This window comes from Hibiscus syriacus, unplaced genomic scaffold (genome assembly GCF_006381635.1).
Source record: "Hibiscus syriacus cultivar Baekdansim isolate YM2019G1 unplaced genomic scaffold, ASM638163v2 tig00117056_pilon, whole genome shotgun sequence".
Classification (NCBI taxonomy): Eukaryota; Viridiplantae; Streptophyta; class Magnoliopsida; order Malvales; family Malvaceae; genus Hibiscus; species Hibiscus syriacus.
This window is the reverse complement of record NW_024063539.1, coordinates 2,999,337-3,024,219: the sequence shown is the minus strand read 5'-3', so window position 1 is coordinate 3,024,219 and position 24,883 is coordinate 2,999,337. Positions and strand designations below refer to the sequence as shown.

General features: G+C 32.4%; 2 protein-coding genes, 1 non-coding gene and 2 pseudogenes across 3 annotated transcripts; 3 read left to right on the top strand and 2 right to left on the bottom strand.

Annotated features, from left to right (window-relative positions):
• Positions 1-2,530: 2,530 nt before the first annotated feature.
• LOC120198249 (bet1-like protein At4g14600) lies at positions 2,531-5,213 on the top strand. The gene is made up of 4 exons (XM_039199600.1): positions 2,531-2,643; positions 2,785-2,908; positions 3,506-3,562; positions 4,973-5,213. Exons 1-4 carry the CDS (start codon positions 2,576-2,578, stop codon positions 5,132-5,134), a joined length of 411 nt encoding a protein of 136 aa, XP_039055531.1. The 5' UTR covers positions 2,531-2,575; the 3' UTR covers positions 5,135-5,213.
• Positions 5,214-6,893: 1,680 nt separating this feature from the next.
• Positions 6,894-13,370, top strand: LOC120197995 (annotated as a pseudogene).
• Positions 13,371-16,981: 3,611 nt separating this feature from the next.
• Positions 16,982-18,373, bottom strand: LOC120197976 (purine permease 3-like). Its single transcript, XM_039199377.1, has 2 exons — positions 17,588-18,373; positions 16,982-17,435 (listed from the first exon to the last, which is right to left on the bottom strand). Exons 1-2 carry the CDS (start codon positions 18,311-18,313, stop codon positions 17,085-17,087), a joined length of 1,077 nt encoding a protein of 358 aa, XP_039055308.1. The 5' UTR covers positions 18,314-18,373; the 3' UTR covers positions 16,982-17,084.
• A 2,027-nt stretch (positions 18,374-20,400) lies between these two features.
• Positions 20,401-20,481, bottom strand: TRNAL-AAG. Its single transcript has one exon. It is a non-coding gene; the product is annotated as a tRNA-Leu (tRNA).
• A 400-nt stretch (positions 20,482-20,881) lies between these two features.
• On the top strand, positions 20,882-22,355 carry LOC120198196 (annotated as a pseudogene).
• Positions 22,356-24,883: the final 2,528 nt, after the last annotated feature.

The following is a 24,883-nucleotide window of genomic DNA, read 5'->3' as shown; positions in this document are numbered from 1 at the left end:
ATTGACCTTGAGAAGGCTTATGATAGCGTTCCCCGAGATACGATCTGGAAGACTTTGGAAACGAGACGGATCCCAACTGCTTATATCCGGGAGATTCGTGATATGTATTGTAGATCTACTACACACGTCAGGACTACAGTTGGCGACACCGAGGCATTCCCAGTGGAAATCGGACTCCACCAGGGGTCGGCTCTTAGCCCTTACATCTTCGCCTTGATTATGGACGACATCTATTGTGCGACACCAGACGGTGTACCATGGTGTATGCTTTTCGCTGACGACATTGTCCTAGTTGCTGAAACAAAATCTGAGTTGAATAGTAGACTGGCTACCTGGAAGACTGCTTTGGAAGAAAAAGGTCTAATGATCAATATTGAAAAGACAGAGTATTTATGTTCAAACTTCAGTGGGGACCAAAACGATGAAGATGTAGAAGTATGCATAGAAGGACACGTTCTCCCCTCAAAGGATTATTTCAAGTACCTAGGGTCTATGATACATAAAGATGGGGGTGTAGATGATGACGTTACATACCGTATAAAGGCGGGATGGCTAAAGTGGAGGGCCGCTACTGGAGTTTTGTGTGACAAGAAGGTGCCTCTAAAACTTAAGGGAAAAATTTATAGAATGGCAATAAGACCAGCGTTGTTGTATGGATCAGAATGTTGGGCAACCAAGAAGGATCATGTAAGGAGGATAGAGGCCGCAAAATGAGAATTCTTCGATGGACATGCGGTAGGACTCTGTGGGATATGACAACAAACTCTGCTATTAGGATGTCCTTGGGGGTGGTGCCTATTTTCGAAAAAATTGAGGGAGGGAAGACTACGGTGGTTTGGGCATGTCCTTAGGCGACTACCGTCAGATGCGGTCAGGAGGGTAGAGTCGATTACAGTCGACGGTGCTAGAAGGAGAGGACGACCAAGGCGGAAGTGGGAAGACTGCTTGAGATCTGATTTGATGGATTTAGCCCTTACCGAGGACATGGCCTCTGATAGGAAAGTATGGAGACTTAAGACTAGGGTAGTCGAGTAGTGTGGGTCACATCTCTAGGGTGTATCATCTCTGTCTTCTTTTAATGTCTTTGTAGTAATTTCCATGACTTCTACTTTTTATATGTTTCTGTTATTGGTATTTGTGAAGGCTTAGAACTGGGCTTGCTATCGTTGACTTCTGTGTAACATTCTCTTCACTTTTAAATTTAGTCGGGTCTTACGTTTCTGTCTATATGCAGAGATTTTTTCGCAGGGATTTATTTGCAGGGATTACTGCCCATTACAAACGCGCATATGATATTAATGACTGCATATGAATACTGTTCAACTATGTATTTACGTATTTATTTATACATGCATTGCATTTTATCTATATTTTTAATTTTTTTTACTGTCGGAGGTCTTCCACGGAAGCTACTCTCAATCTGGCGTTGGGGGCAGCCTACTACCCTACCTCCCCCTTACCCCATTGCATATGAGAATTGGGTTTTGTTGTTGTTGTTGTTGATTTAAATATTTATTTTAATAATTTATCATTTTATAGTTTCTTTTTAAATTTTTAATAATTAATTTTTATTTTAAATATTTATTTTTTAAACATTAAACATTTTAAATTTAAAATAATTTAATTTTTAAAAAAGCAATTTCGACCTCAAATTAAAAAAAATCTAATTTATCTCCTCTATCACATCATTATTTATTGTGAACAATCATATCAATGTTGTGAACAATCACGTCAATGCTATCAATAGTTACATTAGCATTGTAATGGTCAACATTCAATTTCGTAGGTAAAATGGTCAAATTGTTTTTTATTTTATTTTAAGGGCTACATGGAGTCCAGAAAAAGTTTAAAGGTTACATTGATATTTATAGAAAAGTTGAGGGCCTTAGATACCAGTAAGCTTTTTTAATATATATATTTTTATTATTTACCTTGTTTAATAGACATGAAAATTATTGCCGCACGATTGCTATCCAACGGTAGATTCGTCTCCTCTCAACATCATTCGTCATCAACTATAAAGAAACATGGAAAATTGTAGCGTGTGGTAGTTTTAATATACGATTAAGAAAATGTATTATCGGTTTTGTTATTATTTTTTAACAGTTCTGATAAAAAATTACCTAAAACATTATTATTTCTACCTAAAACATTAATGTTTTTTAACATTTCCGGTAAAATATACAATAATAACAAAATCAATAAAAAATAATATTTTAAATAACGCTTTATCAGATATATTAACAAAACCAATAAAACGATAAATAATAATAATCGATATAAATAATAATATTTTTGATAAATTTTTATCAAAAATATTAAAAAATATAAAAACAAAATCAATAACATATTTATTTAAGAGCATGTGAACTGTCACACACGCGTGAGAGTTTCCCAAGAAACATACATCGGAAATAAAACTAGATTCCCTGAACTCTCCAAAACTTTCCTTCGTGCCAATTATTTTATTCTCTTCTTTTAAAAGATAGAAAAACTTCTTATTTATTTATTTTCAGTTTAGTTTGACTCGGACTTATCTTGTTGCTGCAAGTAGATCATTTTCTCTTTCGTTTTAATGGCGTCTACTTCGAGCCGAATAGGCGGCGGTTCCATGTACGGATATGCAGCCCCTTACAGATCAAGGTCTAAACACTTCAATTGCATTCTCTGTTTCTTTTTCTTGAAAATCTTTTGTTTCAATTATTTTGTAATCAGGGAACTGAATTTCTAGTTTCTTAATTTGTTTGTCCGATCTGATTTTCATTGTTGGTAATATTGAGACAGGGAGGGTTTGACCACGAGGCCGGTGGTTAGTTCCGACGAAATACAATTGCGGATCGATCCGATGCATGCAGACCTGGACGATGAGATCACCAGTCTCCGCAGCCATGTTAAACAATTGAGAAATGTGAGACTTTATACATTTATTGATTATTTTCTAAATTGATATTTCACCGTTGCTTTTGATATGTTTTTATCCTTTTTCTGTGGAAGAAATATATGCCGCTGGTAAATTTAAACAAGATCTTACTTAAAATTTCAGTGGAATTTTCATCTTCGTTTGTTTGCCTTTAAGGATTTGTGCTAAATAGGGTTTAATTTGTTAGACGCAATCTTGTCATGTATTTGGATAGATCTCGGTTCTTTGTTGATGTTATGATAACGTCAATGTTTCTGCGTTGGTCTATACTCATTTTTTTGTGGAAATTGTAAAGTAGACCAATGTAGATAAAATTCAAAGCTCATTCTGAAATAAGGAAAAATCAGGCTTATTAGCATTTATCTTCTAATGGAATTTAATATGTTTTCTCTTTTCTCTGTTGAAGTTGCATCTTTAATTTTTCCATGGATGTATATCTTGACCCTTGCCACAAATTGTAGCTTGTGAGTTGGTCAAACAGTGCATTTATCCTTTTTGTTTAGTTCTGTATCTTTAACTGGCTGAAACATGCCAATCTTAAAGTTTGTTTTCTGTCTTGGTCCTTACTGAAAAATAATGGCGCAGGTTGCTCAAGAGATTGGATCAGAAGCAAAATTTCAGGAGGACTTTTTAGATCAGCTGGTAATTGTTACTGCTAAATGCATCCCTTTCTTCAAAATTTAATCTCTTTATGGTTTCTTGCGTGCTTTTATTTTCTATGATACTTTGTTGCTTTCTATATGAGGAATCACCACTTTATTCTATGATAGACATTAGGTGGTTTACTATAAAATTGGAGGGTTGGGATTCTGTCCAATACTTTTTCACCCATTGCTTTCCAATAGCAGAATCAAAATTATTAAAATGTGTAGGGCCCATCCATGATTTGTTTTAATCATTGTTATAAATGGTGATTAAGCATGTATTCGATAATAATGGAGTAAAAAGTAATGGACTGGAACCAAAGTACCAAACCCAAAATTGAAACATGGTCTTGTATGGTGAAGTGAAATGGAGGGGGAATGAAATTTTGAACTATGGAAATGTTCGAAAATAAATGGACAAAGTGGATGATGTTAATTCTTTCTTATGAAGGTGTATTTTTCATGTGATTTGTGTCTTTTCTCGAAGATGGTGTCTTTCCCCCATATCCTAGTACCTTAACTAGTGCTTTTCCTAAGCGGTAAATATTTTTTTGTCTTTCACTGAGATATTCATTAGAACTGGTTTTCTTGAGAGTTTGTATGGGTAGGACACATCAGTTCTGCTCTTCAATTAATATGTTTGTCTTATGCTAGCACATTGTATTTACGGTAAAAATTTTATGTACCTTGTTCCATAATTCTCATTCCATCGGTGTTGTTAAGGCGTAGTGCCAGACAACAGTGCCTCAACATCTGTACATATACTAGTAAAAACGAGGACAGTATCAACTTTGAACTTTTCAATGTTTGAGTATTCATCAACAGATATGAGATCATAAGGAAATCATGTATATTTGGCAATCAACATAAAAAGGAAAAAGAAAACTTGCATTTTTTCAGATAAATCAGACTATTTTTTAGAGTTTATTATATCCAAACACAAAACTTGAGTTTTTTCAGATAAATCAGACTATTTTTTAGAGTTTATTACATCCAAACACACACACACATATTTTTGTTTCTTAGACAATATAAGGGTTCTAACATCCAGTGTTTTGCAACCTTGACGATGGTGCATTACATCACTTTCTATTTTCTGGTAGACAAAGAGGCAAAATCTGTTAGCCACCAGGTTGGCGGTGGCTAAATGCAAAATAAAACGGGGTGTTGTTCTTTATAGTAAAGCCTTTGATGTTCTACAGAAAATCTCTATCTGATTCTTGCTTTAAAGATCATGTACATACATGCATGCAAAATGAATTCTATTAATTTATTGATCCAATGCCTATTTTCTGCATGAGATACTGCTGGCGTTATTACATCTGATCTCAATAGTTTTTCTATCTATATTTGGAAAATGCCTTTTTTTTAACCTGCTTTCTGAATTTGGAATGTCATTTTATCACAGCAAATGACCATGATTAAAGCTCAAGCAGGGGTGAAGAACAACATCAGGAGACTGAACAGAAGCATAGTCAAGAATGGCTCCAATCATATTATTCATGTGGTTCTTTTTGCACTGTTTTGTTTTTTTGTTGTTTACATGTGGTCCAAGTTGTCCAGAAGATGAAGTTTGTTTATGAGAACGCAGAGTACATGATCGGTAATTGAAAATGATGCCTGACTGTAGTTACGTAACATTCTCGTTCTCTTCATGGCTTTGTCAGTTGTAATTGACTCGGACAAAATGGTTCCAAAATTTTGTTATGTTGTTTGCTGTTAATTTTATGGTTCATATTCGGGGTTCTCCCTCCTCTAAGCTTCAATCCTGGGTCCTCCGTTCAGAAGTGTAATTTGACTTGCCATTACCGGACATTTGTTGGTGAGAACAATAGTTTTTACTCGATGGTTTTATGAATCGATTACAATGCCTGTGAGCCAGCTAAATATTCCGCACCAATTTGCCACAAATTGGATCCAATCTTTCCTCAACACTCTGATCTAATGTTACCATCTTTAAATGGGATGGATAATATGGATGCCTTGAAATTACATCATTCCAATGTCTGCATGTGAGTCTAATGTTAAAGGTTTTACAAGCGCCGTGGTGGTTAGGCCCTAAACTAGCCCTAAAGATGATATTCTTATCAAATTTATCTGAACTCTTACAAGCATTCTTGCAAACACATCACGGGCATGTTTAGATACATATTCTCATATACGAGTTAAAAGAATGACCTTTAGGGTGCGTTTGGTTCACGGAATGTAAGATTACCAGTGAGAATAAAAAATTACCAGGGAATATGATTAATGGGAATGTTGTATTTTGTGTTTGGTTGGTTTAGCATGAATGTAAGATTACCGTGTTTGGTTAAAGAAATAAAATATTATTGGAATGTATATTTGACCAAATTGTCCTTATTATATATTTGTTTTTTAACAAGTTGAATTCTACTATAATATTACTATAAGATATTTATATGTTTTCTTTAAAAAATGTAAATTCATAAATTTTATATATTTTTTTACAAAATTGAAAATATAAAAAGGTTTAATGAAAGGGTAAAATTTTTAACCCCTGAACTTCATATAAAATTTTAATTATAGACTTTTTGTAAATCTAAAATAGTTTAAGGATAAATTTGTAATTTAACTTTCGTAGAATTTTTATTATTCAATGACAGAAGAATGATATTTTTGAAAAAAAAATTAAGGGCATTTTAGTCCAAAACGCCGGTAATCCAACAATACCTAAGGGAAGGGAGATAATTACATTCCCGGTAATATACCCAAAAAAATCAACTGTTGATAATCTTACATTACTGGGAATGAGATTATCGGACAACCAAACGAGAATGTAGATTCCATTCTAATGAAAATTCCACATTCCTCGAGCCAAACAATCCCTTACTACATTCTTGGCGGCCTCAAAAACTGCCTTGAGGAGGAAAAAGGAAAACTTCCTTTCTCCCCATAAATCACTATTTTCCTATCCAGAAAATTCATCCTTTTCACTTTTTTTGTTTACCAGAAATTTATTTTACTTAAATATTCAGAGATGATAATTCAGATTACAGATATTTAATTTAATTTTTTTACATATTTGGATATTCAATTAAGGTTCTGATTTTAAAATAATAATACTCAAAGAATTTAAGAATAAAAATAAATTCTAATTTTTAAAATATTTTAATATTTAAATCAAATAATTCAATATATACTTATATCGGAACTACAGTAATTCCTGTGAGTTTCTGTCTTGGCTCTCAAGTTCAGAGAGAAGGATACCTAAATATATTACGTGGAAGTATGGGCGTAAACGCTGTCGTTTGATGGCCCTCATAAGCCTAAAATGTAAAACAAGTTCCTAAACCCCACCCTTCCATAAAACCCTGATCTTCCCCAGTTGGAAAGTAGACGTTTGCCCTGCAAACCGGCGAATCGACCCGAAACACGACCCGTTTGATTTATTTTAATCCGCTTTGACGTCTAGAGTTTCATCAATCGTTTCTTCTCTTTTTTCGCTTTAATTTTCCTTAAAAATTTGGTTCAAGGATTAATATTGAGCTAACATTTCATCTCTAAAATGGGAAGATTCAACTTGCTAAGGCTAGTAAGTGCTGTCAACCCTAATTCTAATCAACCTTTTTTTAATTGGATTTCAATTTAATTCAGGGAATAATTATTCTTTTCTTTTTGCAATTTGTTGGCAATTTTTTTCTTTTTTTTGGGAATTTTGACTTGCAGTGTCGACGGCATTGTGTTTCAACCAGGTCTGGAGAATCAGCGATTGATGGAGTCGATGGGATTAGGAAACTTTCCACTACATTCCAATCGTTAAATCGTGGAAGAGGTAATGCTCGTTTCTTCTAAAGCCGACTATTAGCTTAATTTTTTAATTACGTTTAATAATTTATCCTTCTTTTTTTGGAATAAGCTTTGCACAGTTACAGTTTGGGTGTTGGGAAACCTATTGATTTTACTGCCACTGGAATGCCACTGAATGCGCGTTATATCCATGCAACAGGTTTTGTTTTTCAGCTGAAGTATTCAATGTTTTTCATATATATAGTTATGAATTCAAAATTCTTAAGTTAATGCATTTCATAGGGTCATGCTGCTCTGCTAAACAAGATTACTATGAAATTCTTGGAGTGCCAAAAAGTGCTACCCGAGATGAGATTAAAAGGGCCTATCATGCAGTGAGTCGATAACATTTTTCACTTTACCGTTCCAATATTATTCCTTGGCATGATTTTATTGTAACATATAGAAAGTAGAAATAGTTAGCAGAAAACTTTTTGTTGTGCAGCTTGCTAAGAAGTACCATCCTGATGCAAATAAGAATAATCCTTCTGCAAAGAGGAAGTTTCAAGAGATAACCGATGGCTATGAGGTTCGTAATTTTGTAGTTTTTGATTAGCCTCAAAATTTTATCCTTCCCCACAGGGTGAATGCTGAAATGTAATTCTAGACGTTTGTAGATTAGAATCTTGTTAAAAAATTTACATTCATCCTTTTATTCTGATTGTTGCAGACTTTGCAAGATTCAGAGAAGAGGAGAGAATATGATAGGGTAAAATTTACACCCCCCTTTTTTTCTGTTTGTTGTCATTGTTGCCCCTTTATGCTCCCCCCTAGAGAAGTGCTGCTCTGGTACAGTTTGTTATTATTGTTACTCAGGCAAATGTTGCCATCAAGTCTTACTCGGATGGGGCTTTTTGAATTCTCTGCAATTCAATGTTTGTGCTTTCTAAACTAATTGTAGTTCTCTGAACCTTTCTGAGGAAGAAGTATTCTAGAGGTTCAGAAGACATGGAATTTGGGGCAGATGGTGCTGAAGGGTTTAGATTCTATAATACAAGTGGTGGACAAGGGTTTAGATATATACTCGTCGGGAAAACTTCTCTGATTCATTCTCCAAGATATTTTCTGAGGTATTTTTCTATTTTTTTTATTCTGTATTTCTGTTCTTGTGCTCATGAAAGTTTTTGCCATGATTTCTAAAATGCTGCAAATTCATCTGCTGTAGATATTTGAAGATGAGATGGATCAGATTTCACCAGATATTCAGGTCAACACATTTGCTCTCCTGAATTTTCTATTAGTTTCATACTTTACTTCTTCAAGTTATAATATGTTATGTCTGGAATTTTTTAGACAGAGCTCTTGCTCTCTTTTTCTGAAGCTGCTAAAGGATGCACAAAGAATCTATGTTTTGATGCATCTGTTCCTTGTGATTCTTGCGGTAAGTAGAGTAAAAAGATTGTTTGAATTATGACGCATTCAAGAATCTTACCAGCACAAATGTAGTAAATTACATGCGTTAATGCCTTTCTACTTCTCAATTTATGTTCGTTCAAAATTTGTTCCGTATTCTTGCTGTAAATATTTTACAGCATTATGTTAAATGTATTCTCTAAACTTTCCATTTTTTGAAGGATTTCTTCCTCCCGTTTTTATAGATGTAGTTTTCTCATGCCTTGTTTATTTCTTAATGCAGATGGGTGTGGTATCCACCAAATGCCAAAGTTAAAGTTTGTCCAATTTGCAGAGGCAAAGGGACAGTGAGTTTATAAATCCTCTCAATCGGGTTCACTTTTGTAAGAGAATACATGTTACCTTTTATTTATTATACTGTATTGACTCTTTAACTCTTAACAAGGTTACAATTCCTCCTTTTACATCAACATGCAACACTTGTAAAGGATTGGGACGAATAATCAAGGTCTACTTTCATTTTCAGCAAAACCACAATTTTCTTTTACTTGTATATCATGTTAACAATTAACATGGTGTTACATATATGATCCAGGAATACTGTATGTCATGCCAAGGATCAGGGGTTGTTGAAGGTGTTAAGGAAGTTAAAGTTACAATTCCTGCAGGTAGATATTAGCTGCTTTCCTTTGACAAATAGCTTTTTCAAGTTCAGAAGATTTGAGAGGTAGCTTTGATTCTTAGCAGTTCATATAAAGAAATGGTTTCACAGGAATTCCGCATATGGCTTAGCATATAGCTTTGAGATCATATTCATAGCTCTTTTTTTCTCTCCCCTCCTATGGTTGGTTTTTCAGATCTTGCAGTGTTATTTCTTTCTCTTTTTTATTTTTACCTTCCCGTTTCCTTTTCTCATTTTTTAATGCAATGCTTCGTAAGTAATACAGTTTTAGGTAATTTACCCATCTTTATGAAAGTACTACTTTTAGTTTCTGCATTTTGCATGGATGCTTGAAATATCAAACTAGTTCTAGGATGGAACCTTTGTCTGCATAGGTGGCTACTTGACTGTCACAAAGAATATGCAGCTTAAGATTGTGGCATTAATTTTGCTGACTCCTTTGTATTTTTCTATAAAATGGATTAGGTGTGGATTCTGGAGATACAATACGTATACCAGAAGCTGGTAATATTAAGCGACAGGGAAGTCAACCTGGTAACTTGTTTATTAGGATAAAGGTGCAGTTCCTTCTATTGCCTTGTATCTTTAAGAAGCTCACTTAAAGGCACATTGCTGAAAGTTCGTTATGTGCAAGTGTAGATTCAAATTTATGCTAATCGGATTTATGGCTCAACTTTTTTCTGAGCTGGGATACATAATACCTTTTCATGAAACTAGAATATGATCAGTTTTGAAACTTGATTTGAGGTTGCCAAATTGGGTAGCAGAGAAGTAAATAACTAATTACTCTTTGATGGGTGAGATATATATCATCCTTGCTTCTGAACTTTGCTTTCATAATCTAGGTTGCAGATGATCCTGTCTTTGCTAGAGATGGTGCAGATGTTTATGTCAATTCTAATATTAGCCTTACTCTGGTAAGAATCTGGGTTATGCAAAATATTTACTGCACTTGACTATGTTCCATGTAGTTAGACCAGATCTTATATTTCACCCACATTCAACACATTTGATGCAGGACTCTTATTTTTTGCTCCACTTCTATTTTTTCTTTGTTTCCTGATACCATTTGTCTCACCCTGATCATTTCTTTGCCTTTTATTGTATATTATCCCTTTCAGTGGAGACATCTTAGTTGAATTCTAAGTGTGCAAGCTGCTTCCTTTTGAATATAACTTTTTGTTGTCAAATAATTTTGTAGATTTGCAAACAGAATCCAAATATTTCTATCTGTCATTAATGTTTGGATATCTTACAGGCAATTCTTGGTGGTGAAGTTGAGGTGCCTACACTGTCGGGCAAAGTTCAAGTGAAAGTAATTCTCTTGGTTTTATGCAACTCTTTTATTTGTTTGTGCATTGCACTTTGGTAGGAGTTATTGAAAGGCAAAACGAAAAATGTGTAAATTTTCCTTTATTATAGGAGGTCATCTTGTTATGCAAATGTAAGTACTAAATCTTTGAATATCAATGGACATGAGCCTCAGTCTTGTCATGAGTTGGGCCTGTTAATGTGGAAATTTGTCATTTGATATAGATAATATGACCTTTTTCTCTTTGGTCCACCATTGGAGCTTCATTTTTAATTTATTAACTTCTAACAATCTACATGTATCATTGTCTTCGGCATTAACCATTTTGTGCTTTGAAATCAGATCCCGAAAGGATGTCAACATGGACAACTTCTTGTTCTAAGAGGCAAAGGTATGTCTAATCATTCCCCTACTGTACCACCTCTCTCTCTATTTCTTTATGTTGCTTGAACATATTTTATTGTGCTATTCCTGCTACAAATCCGCTTTCTTTGTGAGTTCCTGCAGGATTGCCAAAGCATGGTTTTCTAGTATATCATGGAGATCAGTATGTCCGCTTCCGTGTTAATCTGCCAACGTAAGCTTCCTTTAGCTTTTTCCTGCATATTTTATTGGTTGGGTGTTTCTAAATTTATTACTGGTGATGTTAAGATATATAGGCATGTTCAGGAGAGCATTGTACCAAAGATGTTGAAAGTTTTAGAGACAGTAGACTGTAAAAGCTTTATTTTATTACTTTAGAAACCAAGGAGTTTTAATAAAAAATACATCATAAACCAGGAAACTAGGTCCCTTATTCTAGTAAACTACTAAAACATGAACGTCTTCATAAAACATCTAAATTCCTGATATTATCTAATTAACTTAAAAACTATCCCATAATCTATGGGATGTCAGTATATATTTCAACAGATGTTTCATTTGTTTGAAGTATACGTAGTTGTCTTTCCATTTGAACTGAGGCATAGTTGAGCTTATTATGCTTCTGGCCATTAGAAAAATTATCGGTGATACTTATTAAGAAGAGTTCTTCCTCAAATTTGGGCCGTGGTGATAGTAAATGAAAAATTCAGTTGTTTTTTTTACTCTCTTTCCTTAAATGTGAAGTTGGTTAATCTGCTAAGACATCTTTGTTCACAGTACTAGTTCATCGAAATAAAAACTGAAAGCGATGGAGGATATTGGAGTCAAATCGTGTTAAAGGAACTGTGTTGCCTCGAAAATGCTCAATTGTATTGATTTTCAACACTGCTGATATTGGGTATTTCGGCCTCACGGAATTGGAAATTTTCAACATGGAAGTAAAATTACTTAGCTTCAAGGTTACCTGTTATTTTAGTGACAGTAAGGTGTATTATTGCCAGATTACAAGTCATAACTAGCAACTTTTTCGATAAAATGCTAAGTGATCCTTAAATGGTTTTCATGATTGCTCGGTATAATACCCCAGAATCAAACTTTACTAGATGGAAGAATCAAAGTTCGAATTTAGCAGCCCTTTCTTATTGTGCTTGTAAAAATTTGGTCTCTGTTCTAATCCCCTATGTCAATCGTGGTTTGATAATGTGGTTATCTTTTATGCAGCTTTAGCTTCATTTAGAACTTTTTCATACCTGCAAATAGAACCTTATAAAAATATGCTAATCTGAAAACGTTGGAATGAATATAACATGATTATTACTTTTGAAGCCCGAATTCTTTGCAGTTTAGATTTTCTGTAAAACCATATTTCCTAATCTTTGTTCTGTCACATTCTTCTTCCGCTTTACCCCTTTTCAGTGCGATAAATGACCGGCAACGTGCTATTCTAGAAGAACTTGCAAAGGAGGAATTTGATAATGAAAATGATAGCACTGTTGAAGGCAATTGGTAAGTATACATCACAATAAACACTTGTTATCTGATAATTACAATTCTTACAAAACTCATTTATCATTAATTTGACGCATTCAGATGGTGACATACGTGTTTTATGTATAGTACAGTTATTTCCATGTTCTAAGCTGTTTTGGATCAACATGTACGTTAGGTGATAGCTGATCTTATCATTGAGTGTCATCATGTTCCTGATTTTGATCTTGTTTTCTATGTAGGTTTTAGATTAGCTTTAGTTTGGACTTCAAAGCAGTTGATTGGAATTAAATAGATTAGCAATTTCTGTAGCATGAATCAGTTGCCTGAATTTTTGCTGGGTAATATTGGGTCCTTGAGTAACTGTTCTTAATTGTAATGAAGACCCTGAAATGGAAAACAGGCTTTATCCGCCACTATCTCCTGGTTGAACTTACAGGTGGGAGACAATTGTTGAGCATGTGAGGGGTCCCAAGTTGATCGAGTTGACTCTAATCTTGCTAATCCTGCTCTTCCTGAAAAAGACTTTTGGCTAAACTGACTCGAGGAAGCGTCGACATATGCTTACCGATGGATGATATAGGAATGAAGTTTGCCTCAATTGTAGGGGGATTGTGTGTTTTGAGGGTTCAGTTCTCTTACCATTGTTTTGATTCATGTGGTTATACCATTTAACGGCAGGGACATCAAATCATTTTGCACGTGCTATTTGTTGTATAGATCTTGCTTTGCAACTACACAATAAGTGGAAAGGTATTTTGAGGGTGGAGATCCTGATCATTGAACTTGTATAAGCTGTACTTGTGAATAATAATTAAACTTATATTGGATGGATGGTAATGGATCAAAAGGTTTGACCGCTACCATTCATTTTCTTTCTTCTTTCTTCTTCCTTCTTCATTTCTTCTTCCTTCTTCATTTCTTCTACCCACCACGGAAAAAATTATGTATAGTAATGCAGAGCATGCATTTTCTAATTATAGGTTGGTCCAAGTCTATTTGCATATGATTGCATTTTTTTATAGTTTTTGTTATATTGGTATATATAGAAGCAACTAATTTTATTAAAATAAATAAATATTTAAAATACAACGAAGGTTTACATATAATCGTAAACTAAACATATAATTAGAATATTTTTTTAACTATTGACACAATAAATTAATCACTTGGGATCATTCAATGACCACATAAGGAAAATGTGAAAAAACTCATTTGAAAAAATTCAAACAAAAGATAGATACGAATAAATTTGATTGTACTGACAAATAAATTATAATAGAGGATCAAACTACTGAAAGATTACCGTCAAACGCAAATCAGAGTTAATCATCGTGAGAAATCTATCTATGAATGTAAATCGTGTATCTAAATCCAAGTCGAGAGTCCAAAGTAAGAAAGATCAATAGGATAACAAATAACTATTATCTTAATTAATTGTGACGATGACAAATGTAATCTTGAAAAAAAAATTAAAAGAAAGTTAAAAAAATCAATAAAAAAGGCTGAAAATATGTCAAAAGACAGGAAAATGTGCCAAAAGTTAAAAAAATACTATAAAAACTTGATTATTAAAAACAAAAATAAAGATACAAGATAAAAGATAAAAATAAAAAATAAAAAATAAAAAATAAAAAATAAAAAATAAAAAATAAAATAATAATACTAACAATTGAAGATTAATATTAAAATTTATGTAATTATTTAATGACCAAAGATAAAAAGAAAGGCGTAAGGCGTTAGAAATTTCTGAACTTTTATATTAGTATATATTATCTTGTGTGTAGTATTTTTCACGTCATAATTATACTTAATTTTTGACATGTTAACAAATTGTGCTGCGTTTTCATATTTTTCTTGTGTTTTAATCTCTATAAAAGTTTTTAAATTTTCTTTTCATTTTTTCCCTCTTCTACTTTATTCTATTTATTTAAATCAACTCAAATTCTGAATATCATTTATTGTGACTGATGTCCGCACACATAAAAAGAAAAAACATAATTAAAGAACCCATTTAATGTAAAGATTACTAAAAAAAAACCCTTTGTAGAGATAGACAAATTTATCTTGTGCCATTTCTCTGCCAAATACACGAGACTGTTATGATCGATAGAGGAAGGGTCCCTTTTGTTTTCTATCGTCTTTACGATCTCTATCCTTCTTCGCTATTTTAAGAGAACCACACTATGAACCCTAACTTACATGAAGGCATAGGCAAAGATATCCAAGAAAGCATATATTATCAATTTAGTTTTAATTTAATGAATTTAATTTTTTTTATAAGATAACGTGGTTTTATCTACCTAGATACGTTAGTGATCATTTTCCCTTCTTACATGAGAACACATTTGAGTCCATTCAACAATGCATCACTCAAAATCACGTAATCTCTTCCTTAATTGTTGTTGTGTTAAGATTAATGTTCCTGTCAGAATAGTTTTTAAGTTGCTTGAAATATTGCTGACATTTCTCGTTCCACCTGAATAAAATCCATTTCTATAACTTTGTTATGGGTGCTATAAACATCCAAAACTCAAACCAACCTCCTATAATACCCAAAAAGTTATTGATAAGATTAATCTCGTTCCTGAGATTGATGTTCCTGTCAGAATAGATCTTTTGACATAAAAATTTTATTGATGAGAGAATTAGGTAAATGTGCCTTGCTTAAAAAGAAAAACATGGCATAATAAAACCTAAAAGATCTAAACTAAAATAACACGACTTATTAAAATTGAAAAGAAATTTGAACCCCAAAACCTTTTCTTTGGACGTAGATAAATTAACCAAATAACATTCTTCTCAAGATGAGATTTCTTTATCGATCAAATGAAAATTTTAAATCGAATTTTCTTTATGAAAAATATGATGTGAGTGATTCTCAACGATAGAGATAATCAAATTTGCCTCGTAATTCATGACGGTTTAATATATCTTCAGCCAAAATTTATTAATTCTAGAATTCCATCAAATTTGTTATGTACTCCATCATATTGTTGGTATGTAAATGTTGATGTTCAAAATAATGATTTCTACTTAGCCTTGCTTACTATGTAAGTTTCTTACCTCAAATGTTGTATGGCCAATAAGCTTGGCTCGAACCTTTGATTTTCTTCTATCGGAAGGATATTTTCCTTCCTTTCTTTCTCTGCAGTTTGAAAAAAAAAAGTCATTTGTTTTTCAACTTTTTTATCATTTAAGCTTAAATTGTGTTCATAATGCATATGTTTATGAGTTGTGAATGAATCACAGGCTATCACATCATCAATTTATAAATTCTAACACGTTCATTTGTACCAAATGCTGTTCTTTCAATGACAAATGAGATGTTAGAATTTTCTACTATGGAAAATAATTCTTATTAGTGGGGCCGATTTAACATCGAGTATGAATATTTTGAAGTCAGAAAAATTATAAGATATGCTGGATGAAAACACTGAAAGGTTTCAATGGTGAAGGAATTTCAGAAAATTGTGGTGCAGAGAAGGGTGGAACCCAGAAGCTTAACCATAGAATCCGATTCAAAGATCGTTATGAAATGATATGTAAAGGGAATGCTAAAAACAAAACCATCAACTCTGTTTTTCAGATTTCATGGGGTAAATACTTGTCTTGGATTCTATATGTGTATACAATCATTATTTAAATATTCAAGTGTCGATTGATTTCACTACTAATGTCAATTAGGATATATTAATATGCATAATCGAAAAAATGTAACTATTTGTTGGTATCGTCAATAATCTCTAGACCAGGTGAGTAAAACCCTCGGTTAACACTTCTTTTTTTCCCTAAATTGTGGTTTCAATAATAACTAGGAGTACAATTCAAATAGGTTAAAGTATATGTAGATATAGTAACTGGTTTGATTTCATCAGGTCATATCGGATTTTTGGTCCATTTGAATATATTCCGAGCATTGAAGTCCTTCATTTGCATATGATCTTATACAAGTTTAGAAGAATCAAAACTTGTTATCATCTAAATATTTTAAGTTAAAATATGATTTTACCCAATCATATCGGATTGAATCAAAACTCAGGGTAAAACAATAATCTCTAAATATATTTATAATTATTGGAGAGTCGATAGATACGCTGTTATCATCTAGTTTAAGTACCCAAATGAATAACAATAGAGATTGCGTTGAGTTATACACAAAAAATATTTTTTTTAACAGTGCATAAGAAAGTTTTTTAAGGTCTTTTCATTTTTGGGTGGATAATCTTTAAATATTTACACCACTAGCTTATTTCTACGATATATATATTAGGAAAAAAGGCTGATGTTAAATTATAAAATGTAGCAGAAAATTTGGGAATGCATTGCATTAATAGTTGCCATTGTTATGGAACTGAAAGCATACCACTTATAGTCTTACATCAACATTGAAAGGTAACTTAGGATTTAATTATGATAAACTTCTTTCATAAATCTATCGAGCAAATTTCCATTAAACTTTTTAGCCTCCCGGAAATGGAACTCGTAAATGCTCGGTCGGACTTCGCCGGTGTTTCACACACTTTCCTGTCCATCGGAAACTGAAGTCGTCTCCGTTTGAAGGACCGGTATGTTTTTCTTGGAGTCCTTAATCTCACCGTAGAAGTAAGAAAGGAATCCCCAAAGCGAGAGTGCAAGTGCCGCTCCCTTCTCGGCATGGAAACTTTCGTGGTAGAAAATGACAGCCAGAATCTCAGTTACGGGTAATAACACAGCAATTATAATGCCCGATAACAAGGACGACGCACAAAAGATTACTCCTATTGCTCCCAAGAAGAAACACTGCCATATTATTGCACTACAAATCGCAATTACGTAATAATATGTTTCCCCAAGACCGTATTCCCTTGCTTCCCTTGGAATTACCTGCAAAAGCAAGTGTTCAACATTATGTGCCACTAATTAAGTAACCTTAAAATGGAATACACTTAAGCCGTTAAACAGGACGAATACAGAATTTTACGTTGGTAAACGTATTTATTTTTAATATTTTGAAAATATAAAGAAAAAAAAGTAACCTTGAAATCGTTGTTAACCAGCATGCCAATGGTGCAAACAGCAGTAGCAAAGAAGCACATCACCATCTGAATCTCCATGACAAGAGCGTAGCTGATTTCTTGCTTGGATTTCTTGTAAGTTAGCTCCACCAGAGGCAGAACAAAGCCATACAAAGCAGCAGCACTTAGGGTCATCAGGAATCCCAAAACGTATTCCCTGTTCGATTCGTTCGCGGGGCGGTCGCCGCTTGTGTGCATGGCTAAAACGCCGGCTCCGATCGTTAACAAAAACACGGCGTTTATGGAATAAGAAGTGAATTTTTGCTTCACCAAAACAAGAGCAAACCCCGCAGTGAAAGCCAGCTGTGAGGCAATGATTAAAGATGAAGTCGACACGGGAAGGCGTGCGACGCCGTAGGCGTACAGGTAGTCGTCAAGGCCTGTGAGGATTCCAATAAAGGCGGCGGCGAGGAACAAGTATGGTTTCATGAAGAAAAGCTTGTTTTGGGAACTGGGTTGGGTCCTGGAACGGTGAAAGTAAGCACAAATGATTGGTAAAAGGATGATAGGCCAAGCACCGGTCTCGAGAAAGCTCGAGAACCAGACTCGTTTGCCGCCATGGATAAAGTAGAGGCGCATCATAAGTGGACCAGCACAGTTGCCTATAGCGAGGATGATGCAGTTTATTATTAGCAGAGCTTTTCTCATGGTGGTAGTGTTTGGTTGAGCTTCTTTATCGACCTCCATGGATGATTTATTACAGAGAAAATGATGGAGGTTTCTCTTTCGTGCGTGTCCAGAGTCGAGACTATAGTTATAGTAGTATGAAAGCTGGCTGGTGCCCCAAGTGTGTGACAAAAGCACAGCTAAATTATTTGTAGGGACGTGAAAACAACCCGATTCTTACAACCTCGACCATCGGATTCAATTCAATTTAATTTTCCATTTAATTATAAAGAAAAATTAATTATTTGATACGGTGATATTTCTTTTTGGACAGTTCAATTTTATCTCTACAAACCAATAATTTATAAAATAAGTGATTAAAATCTCTCAATTGATACCTTCACTCACCTTTAGAAGCAAAATTTCTCTTCTCCAATCTCTAGATAGAAACTGTTAAAAAAAAACTACCTATATGAATAGTTATATATATATATATAGAAAGAGAGTTAATTTTATCACATGCCCTTAAAATATGACCCTTATTCTAAATTGATCCATAAATTTGTAAATGTTTCAAATTTATCCTTAATTTATGACTATTATTTTAAATTAGTCATCAAGCTTTTGAACATTTCAATTTCATTCCCAAACTATGACCTTCATTCTAAATTGGTCCTCAAACTTTGTGAACATTCTAATTTCATCCCAAACTATACATATATACTAATCATAACCCTTGTTAATAAAATTGCTAGGCCAAATATATTATTATATGTTTGAAAAAAAACAAAATTAGGTTAAATTATAGTTGAAACTAATTACATATTTGGATGAATTTCGGGATGAAATTGGAATATTCAAAAGTTTAGGGACCAATTTAGAAAGTTTGTCATAGTTTAGTGATAAATTAGAATGTTCAAAATTTTAAGGACTAATTTAGAATGAGAGTCATAGTTTAGGGATGAAATTAAAATATTTAAAAGTTTAAGAACCAATATAAAATGAAGGTTATAGTTTGAGAAATATGAAACAATTAACACTATTTTTTATATAGCAATTTGTTTAATTAAAGAAAATATCTAAAATTATAATAAAAATTTACGATCATAAAAGTAGATTAAACATATAAATAAGGTATTTTAATAATCATTAACAGAAGAAAACTAGTCACTTGAGATTATATAAGATTCATACTAAATTTATTCTCGAAGAGTATTGCATGATTTTCAGCATTATCATTAGGTATAAACATTTGATTCCTTTAGAGAACATGTATATTCATGAGAATCTTATTTATATTGTGGTCTATTATAATTTTGAAATTATTTTTATATTAAATTATTACAAATTTCCTCTTCTGAAATTGCTTTTTTGATAGATTCTATTAAATGGTTTACCACTCAACACTACTAACATCCAATTACTCTCATTGGTCTCATTACCAGGCAAAAGTAGGAGGACATGCTACCGCTTCGGCTTTATTTTTATTTTTCATTTTGTTTATTTTATTATTGGAATAAAGTATTTATTTATTTATTAAGTTTAATCCCTGATTTTATCTTAGTGCACGTTAATTTTTAAACTTAATGGATTTTTTTTGCAATTAATTTTTATATTTTATTTTTGGCTCACATTAATCCCTGCACTTGATTTTTTTTCTATTTTAATTTTATTTTTAATATAAAAAATTTCATCGTATATTTAATTTTTATGTTTATATAGAAGGAATATTTATGCATTGATTCAATTATTCAATTGTGACCGTTAAGGATCGTAACTAATTCATTTGAACTGATTTTAATAAATTTTAAATAGTATATGATTTAGTTTGTACATTTTCTTACGAATAGACTTGATATTTGTGTACTAGAAGTATAATTTTGATTTTAAATAATAGATTTAAAATAATGGCCCATATGATAACTTGGGGTCAATGTAAAATTATTTGTAGTTGATCCTAAGTAAATTCCATAATTTTTTTTTCGTAATTAACAAAATACAAGGTTCTATTAACAACAATGTTGATACAAAAAAAATATAAATAGTGTATATGTAATCATTATTAATATTTTTTATTAAAAATTAATTTAATATAATGCATTCTTATAATTAACAGAATTTGTATTAGCTAAATAATATAATATATTTAAACTAACTAAATATGAAAATGTTGAGAGTGGGATTTGAACCCACGCCCTTTCGGACCAGAACCTTAATCTGGCGCCTTAGACCAACTCGGCCATCTTAACAACTTAAGAAAGCTTCCATTTAGTATATATTAAATGTATAATATTTCAGGCCTGAATATATAACAGAGTCGGCCGTTGGATATTCTTTCATTAAGGATTAACTCAAAAATAGTGTCTAAATTATTATTATTATTTGTTCAGTAGACATTGACCCTAAATTTAGTAATCAATATGGTAGTCTGGCAAAGGGATAAATATAAATTTTGTGATCTAATTTTGAGATTTATGCGTAAGGTGATACTTAATTTCTTATAGCTTTTGCCTCGCAAAATGATGGAATCCTTAACCCTCGTCTCTTATACATTTCACATAAACCTCAAAGAAACCAAATCATTGTTTCAAACCCAACTCATTTCATGGCTCTGTTTACCCACCAATCTTCTCTCCAACATAAACCTCAAACCCACCATCTCTTCCTCTCACCACTGGTACTGCCATTCGCTTCAAAGCCACACCGTTTTCCAGTTTCATCATCCATTTCTCTGCCACCACTACCCAAGACCCAGCTTTGGAACTTGGAAGTAAAACAAGAGGTTTCAAAAACTAGATTGATTGCCCAGATCGCGCCTTGGAGTTGTACCATCGAAGACATTCGTTCTTTGTTCCAGAGATACGGCACTGTCGTAGATGTTGAGGTTTATCTCTTGGGTTTGACTAGAAATAGGGGATTGGCTTTTGTTTCCATGGCTTCGCCTCAGGAGGCTCTTGCTGCTCTCAGTAATCTTTAGTCATCTGTAAGCATTCTTATTGCCTTTTGATTATTTTCTGCGAATTTCTCTGCTTTTCAAATTCCGGCTTACCATTTTAGATATCATGCAACTCAGGATTCAGGAATTACAAAGTCCACTATAATCCAGCTTTAACTGATATAGTTCATTTTATTATAATATGATTTTTTTCAGTTAGTTATTTATTTTAGTGACAATGTTCATGTTAAAATTTTATTCGTTTCTAGCACATTTAAATTTTTTGTGTTTTTAACATATAAATGTTTATATTTAAAAAAAAAAAATCTGTCATCGAATATCTCAATAATCATCTTATATATACAATTATAATAATAAATATAAATGATAATAAGAAAAATAACATAATACTTACTTGAAAAACATTAACTGAAAAGGGAAAAAAGAAATTTTTAATGTCGGAAAATGCAGAATAATAGATAATTGTGATTATATCTTATTTGAGGGTTAATTAATTTTTTTGTCCTCCCGATTTCAAGGCTTCACCTTGATAAATCTAGATCGACCCGTATCGCACATATGACTTTGGTGGGCGAGTCTCTCAACAAGGATTTTATGCATATACAATGACTCAAACTAGATATCTTACCTAAGTGATATCAAGCTGGTTACTACTTGAACCAACCCCTATTGGTTAATTAATTTATATTTAATTCTTAATCCCTCTTATTTATTTATATGATAAGAATTTGAATAGAGAAAATTTAATAAAAAGAAATCTATTAATATTGTACGAAGCAAGTTATTTCGGTGGTTAAAATTATTGTTCAAGTCCTTAGAAATCTCGGGTTCGAGCATTAGTGTCTGCATAAGTATTTGAGCGTTTATTGTTAAATGATTTAGAATCTTTAAAACATATATTACCTTGTAATCACCAAAGAATAAGAAAGCCGCTCCACTGGAGAAACCCAAGCCGGTGCCGGATTCAACTTGTTTGTGGCAAATATTCCGTATGAATCGAGGGCTAAACATCTTAAAGAGTTGTTCAGTTCTCAGGGTGCTAATGATGCTTCTGCTGAAGTTATATTTCATGATAATCAAATAAAGTCATTTGGCTATGGCTTTGTCTCTTTCAAATTCAAGAAAGAAGCCGAAGCAGCATTGTCTGCTTTCCAAGGGAAGGAATAATGTTCCTTGTTTTGTAAATTTCTACATTATTTGTGTGATTTAGCCGAATTCGGTGCGACCATGTTGATGTTTTTTGTTCAAGAAACCGATGATTTGTGATTCTGCAGATGTTTATGGGAAGACCAATTCGTGAAAGTTCAATCAGACCGATGATAAATCGGTGGAGTTGAACCCTGATCAGAAACAAGCGGACATGAATGTTTCAGCCATTTGAGCTCTGTGTTGGTTTTTGGTGGCTCTTTGAGTAAATTGAGTGTCCTTGGGCAATATAAATGCTATAGTTCAATCAAAATAAGTATTAGTTGGGTTATTTCCTAAGCCTTGTCCACTTTATTACACAGAAAAACATGGTCGCCTCAAGCCTGAAAACATGCCATCTGCCGGAAAAGAGACAACTGCCACAATGGTGGATGGAGGTTGGGGAAGGGAAATGGAGCAACTTAATATTTTCATACTTCAATTGTTTATGTCAAATTTGGATGCTAAAAAAATCTAGAGATATATATTATATTTATATATCAACTTTTACCTAATAACTAAATTTTTATCCTACACGTTTTTAATGTAATCTCTAATATTTTGTTCATAAAATTTAATGTATTATAGTTAAAATTTTATTTAAAACACTTTTAATTTGTGATGCTTGATTTTTTATCCACAACATTTGTCGTGTCGTGTCTAAAATTTATTCACAAAACTTAACACGTCGAGTCCAAAGTTGATCCACGCTCTCAATGTGTTGTGTACAATATTTTATCCACAACACTTAACATTGTGTCCAAAGTTTATGCACACTTCTAAGTGTATTGTGTCAAATATTTTATCTGCAACATTTAACTCGTGTCCAAAGTTTATCCATGACACTTAACGTGTTGTGTCTAATATTTTATTCACGACACTTTTAATGTTGCGTGACTATAATTTATCAACAATACTCAACATATCGTGGCTAAAATTTATCAGTGACATTCCACATACGATATTCTTTGTTTTATTTATGACTCTCCTAATATGACATGTTCCAGTAGTATTGTAAAAAAATAAGTATTTATATAACAATTGATATCAGACTATGTTAGGTATGTTGAATAGTCAAAATTCACGGCTAATTCAATGGTCATATTTTGTTGCAGCCGCCGTGAATTTGGTGGTTCAAAGTTGGTAATAGATTTTGTTGAAATTGACAAGGAAAATTATCAAATTTAATTACTGTACTTTAGGGTATTTATAAGATTAGTCTTTAAGATTCAACTATAAATACCCTAACCCATTTAGCTTCAAAATCATCCCAAATTATTATAGCTTTCCCCCAATACTAGAGAATTTAGAGAGTTTTCTTGATAATTGTTTTCTCCTTTTTATCAAGAGAGAATTGTCATTGTTTTCTCTTTGTTAGATCGAGAGAAGTTGTAATTCTTATTTTTCTCATAGTGAAATTCTTCTATTTTTGCCTGTGGTTTTTACCCTATATTATTTAAGGGTTTTTCACGTAAAATTTATGTCTTCTTTACTTTCATCTTTATTTTCTCAAATTATCAGTTACGATTTTTCTATATCCGATAGTCGTATTTCGCAACAAGGTACTCTGATTTATTAAAAAATAATTAAAATTATACAAAAATAAATATAGAAATATCTTGTTTGTATAAATAAAGCAAATTTATATATCTGAGACTATCCAAACAATTTCAAATAACGGGTACAAGAAAGATTATACATTAAATATGCAATTTTGAGTCCCCAGTCCTATAGTATGTAGTCCACTTTATCCAACTAACTAGAAAAATATAACCTTTTGTATTATACACTCTTAAACCTTTGTTGTCCGAAAATAGGCTATGACCAAAATTATTAACAAAAACGACAGCTAGTTGCTGTAAAACAAATCACATGACCAAAAATATTAGTTGTCCAACAAAGCATAAACATATACATATATATTGTTACACATCAAATTCAATACCAAAATATATAATATTTTTCGGTTTTGAAGCCTTAATAGGAAAAAATAAATGTTACATTAAAAAGTTTCAAGTGTTACACTAAAAATGTTGAATCCAATTATTAAAATATATCGAATAAAATTTAAAATATACGAGTTTAGATATCAAATGGGGTACTAAACACTTTTAACATTTTATTATTTAGAGAGTCCACTTTTTGAGTTCAATCACTTTTCAATGGAATAATTTATATGAGTATATGAATTTTAATGTATTCATAAAAATTATAATTTTTATGAGACAAATATTATTTCTTTAAAGCAATTTCCCCCCGAAAAGAATATGTAATTGGGAGAGAACATGCTTCATGTGCTATAGGCTATATAGCATGTGAACTATGTATTAAAGATGCCAAGGCGCACATGGAATGTCTTATATTTTTACTTTATATTTCGTATAAACTTCAAAGAAAACTCGATAAATGAAATATATGGCAATATCATATGATAATATTTTCTTATATGTATTCTACTAATTTAGAAGGAAAATAGATTGCGTAATAGATATCAACTAGAAAATTTAGAT

What these genes read in the sequence shown, in the direction of transcription:
- LOC120198249 (XM_039199600.1), top strand. Translation starts at nt 2,576, where the DNA reads ATGGCGTCTACTTCGAGCCGAATAGGCGGCGGTTCCATGTACGGATAT. An exon ending in ATGTTAAACAATTGAGAAAT is followed by an intron (nt 2,909 to 3,505) that starts GTGAGACTTTAT and finishes ATAATGGCGCAG; the next exon opens with GTTGCTCAAGAGATTGGATC. An exon ending in AGGACTTTTTAGATCAGCTG is followed by an intron (nt 3,563 to 4,972) that starts GTAATTGTTACT and finishes ATTTTATCACAG; the next exon opens with CAAATGACCATGATTAAAGC.
- LOC120197976 (XM_039199377.1), bottom strand. Translation starts at nt 18,313, where the DNA reads ATGGAGGTCGATAAAGAAGCTCAACCAAACACTACCACCATGAGAAAA. An exon ending in TGGTTAACAACGATTTCAAG is followed by an intron (nt 17,436 to 17,587) that starts GTTACTTTTTTT and finishes TTGCTTTTGCAG; the next exon opens with GTAATTCCAAGGGAAGCAAG.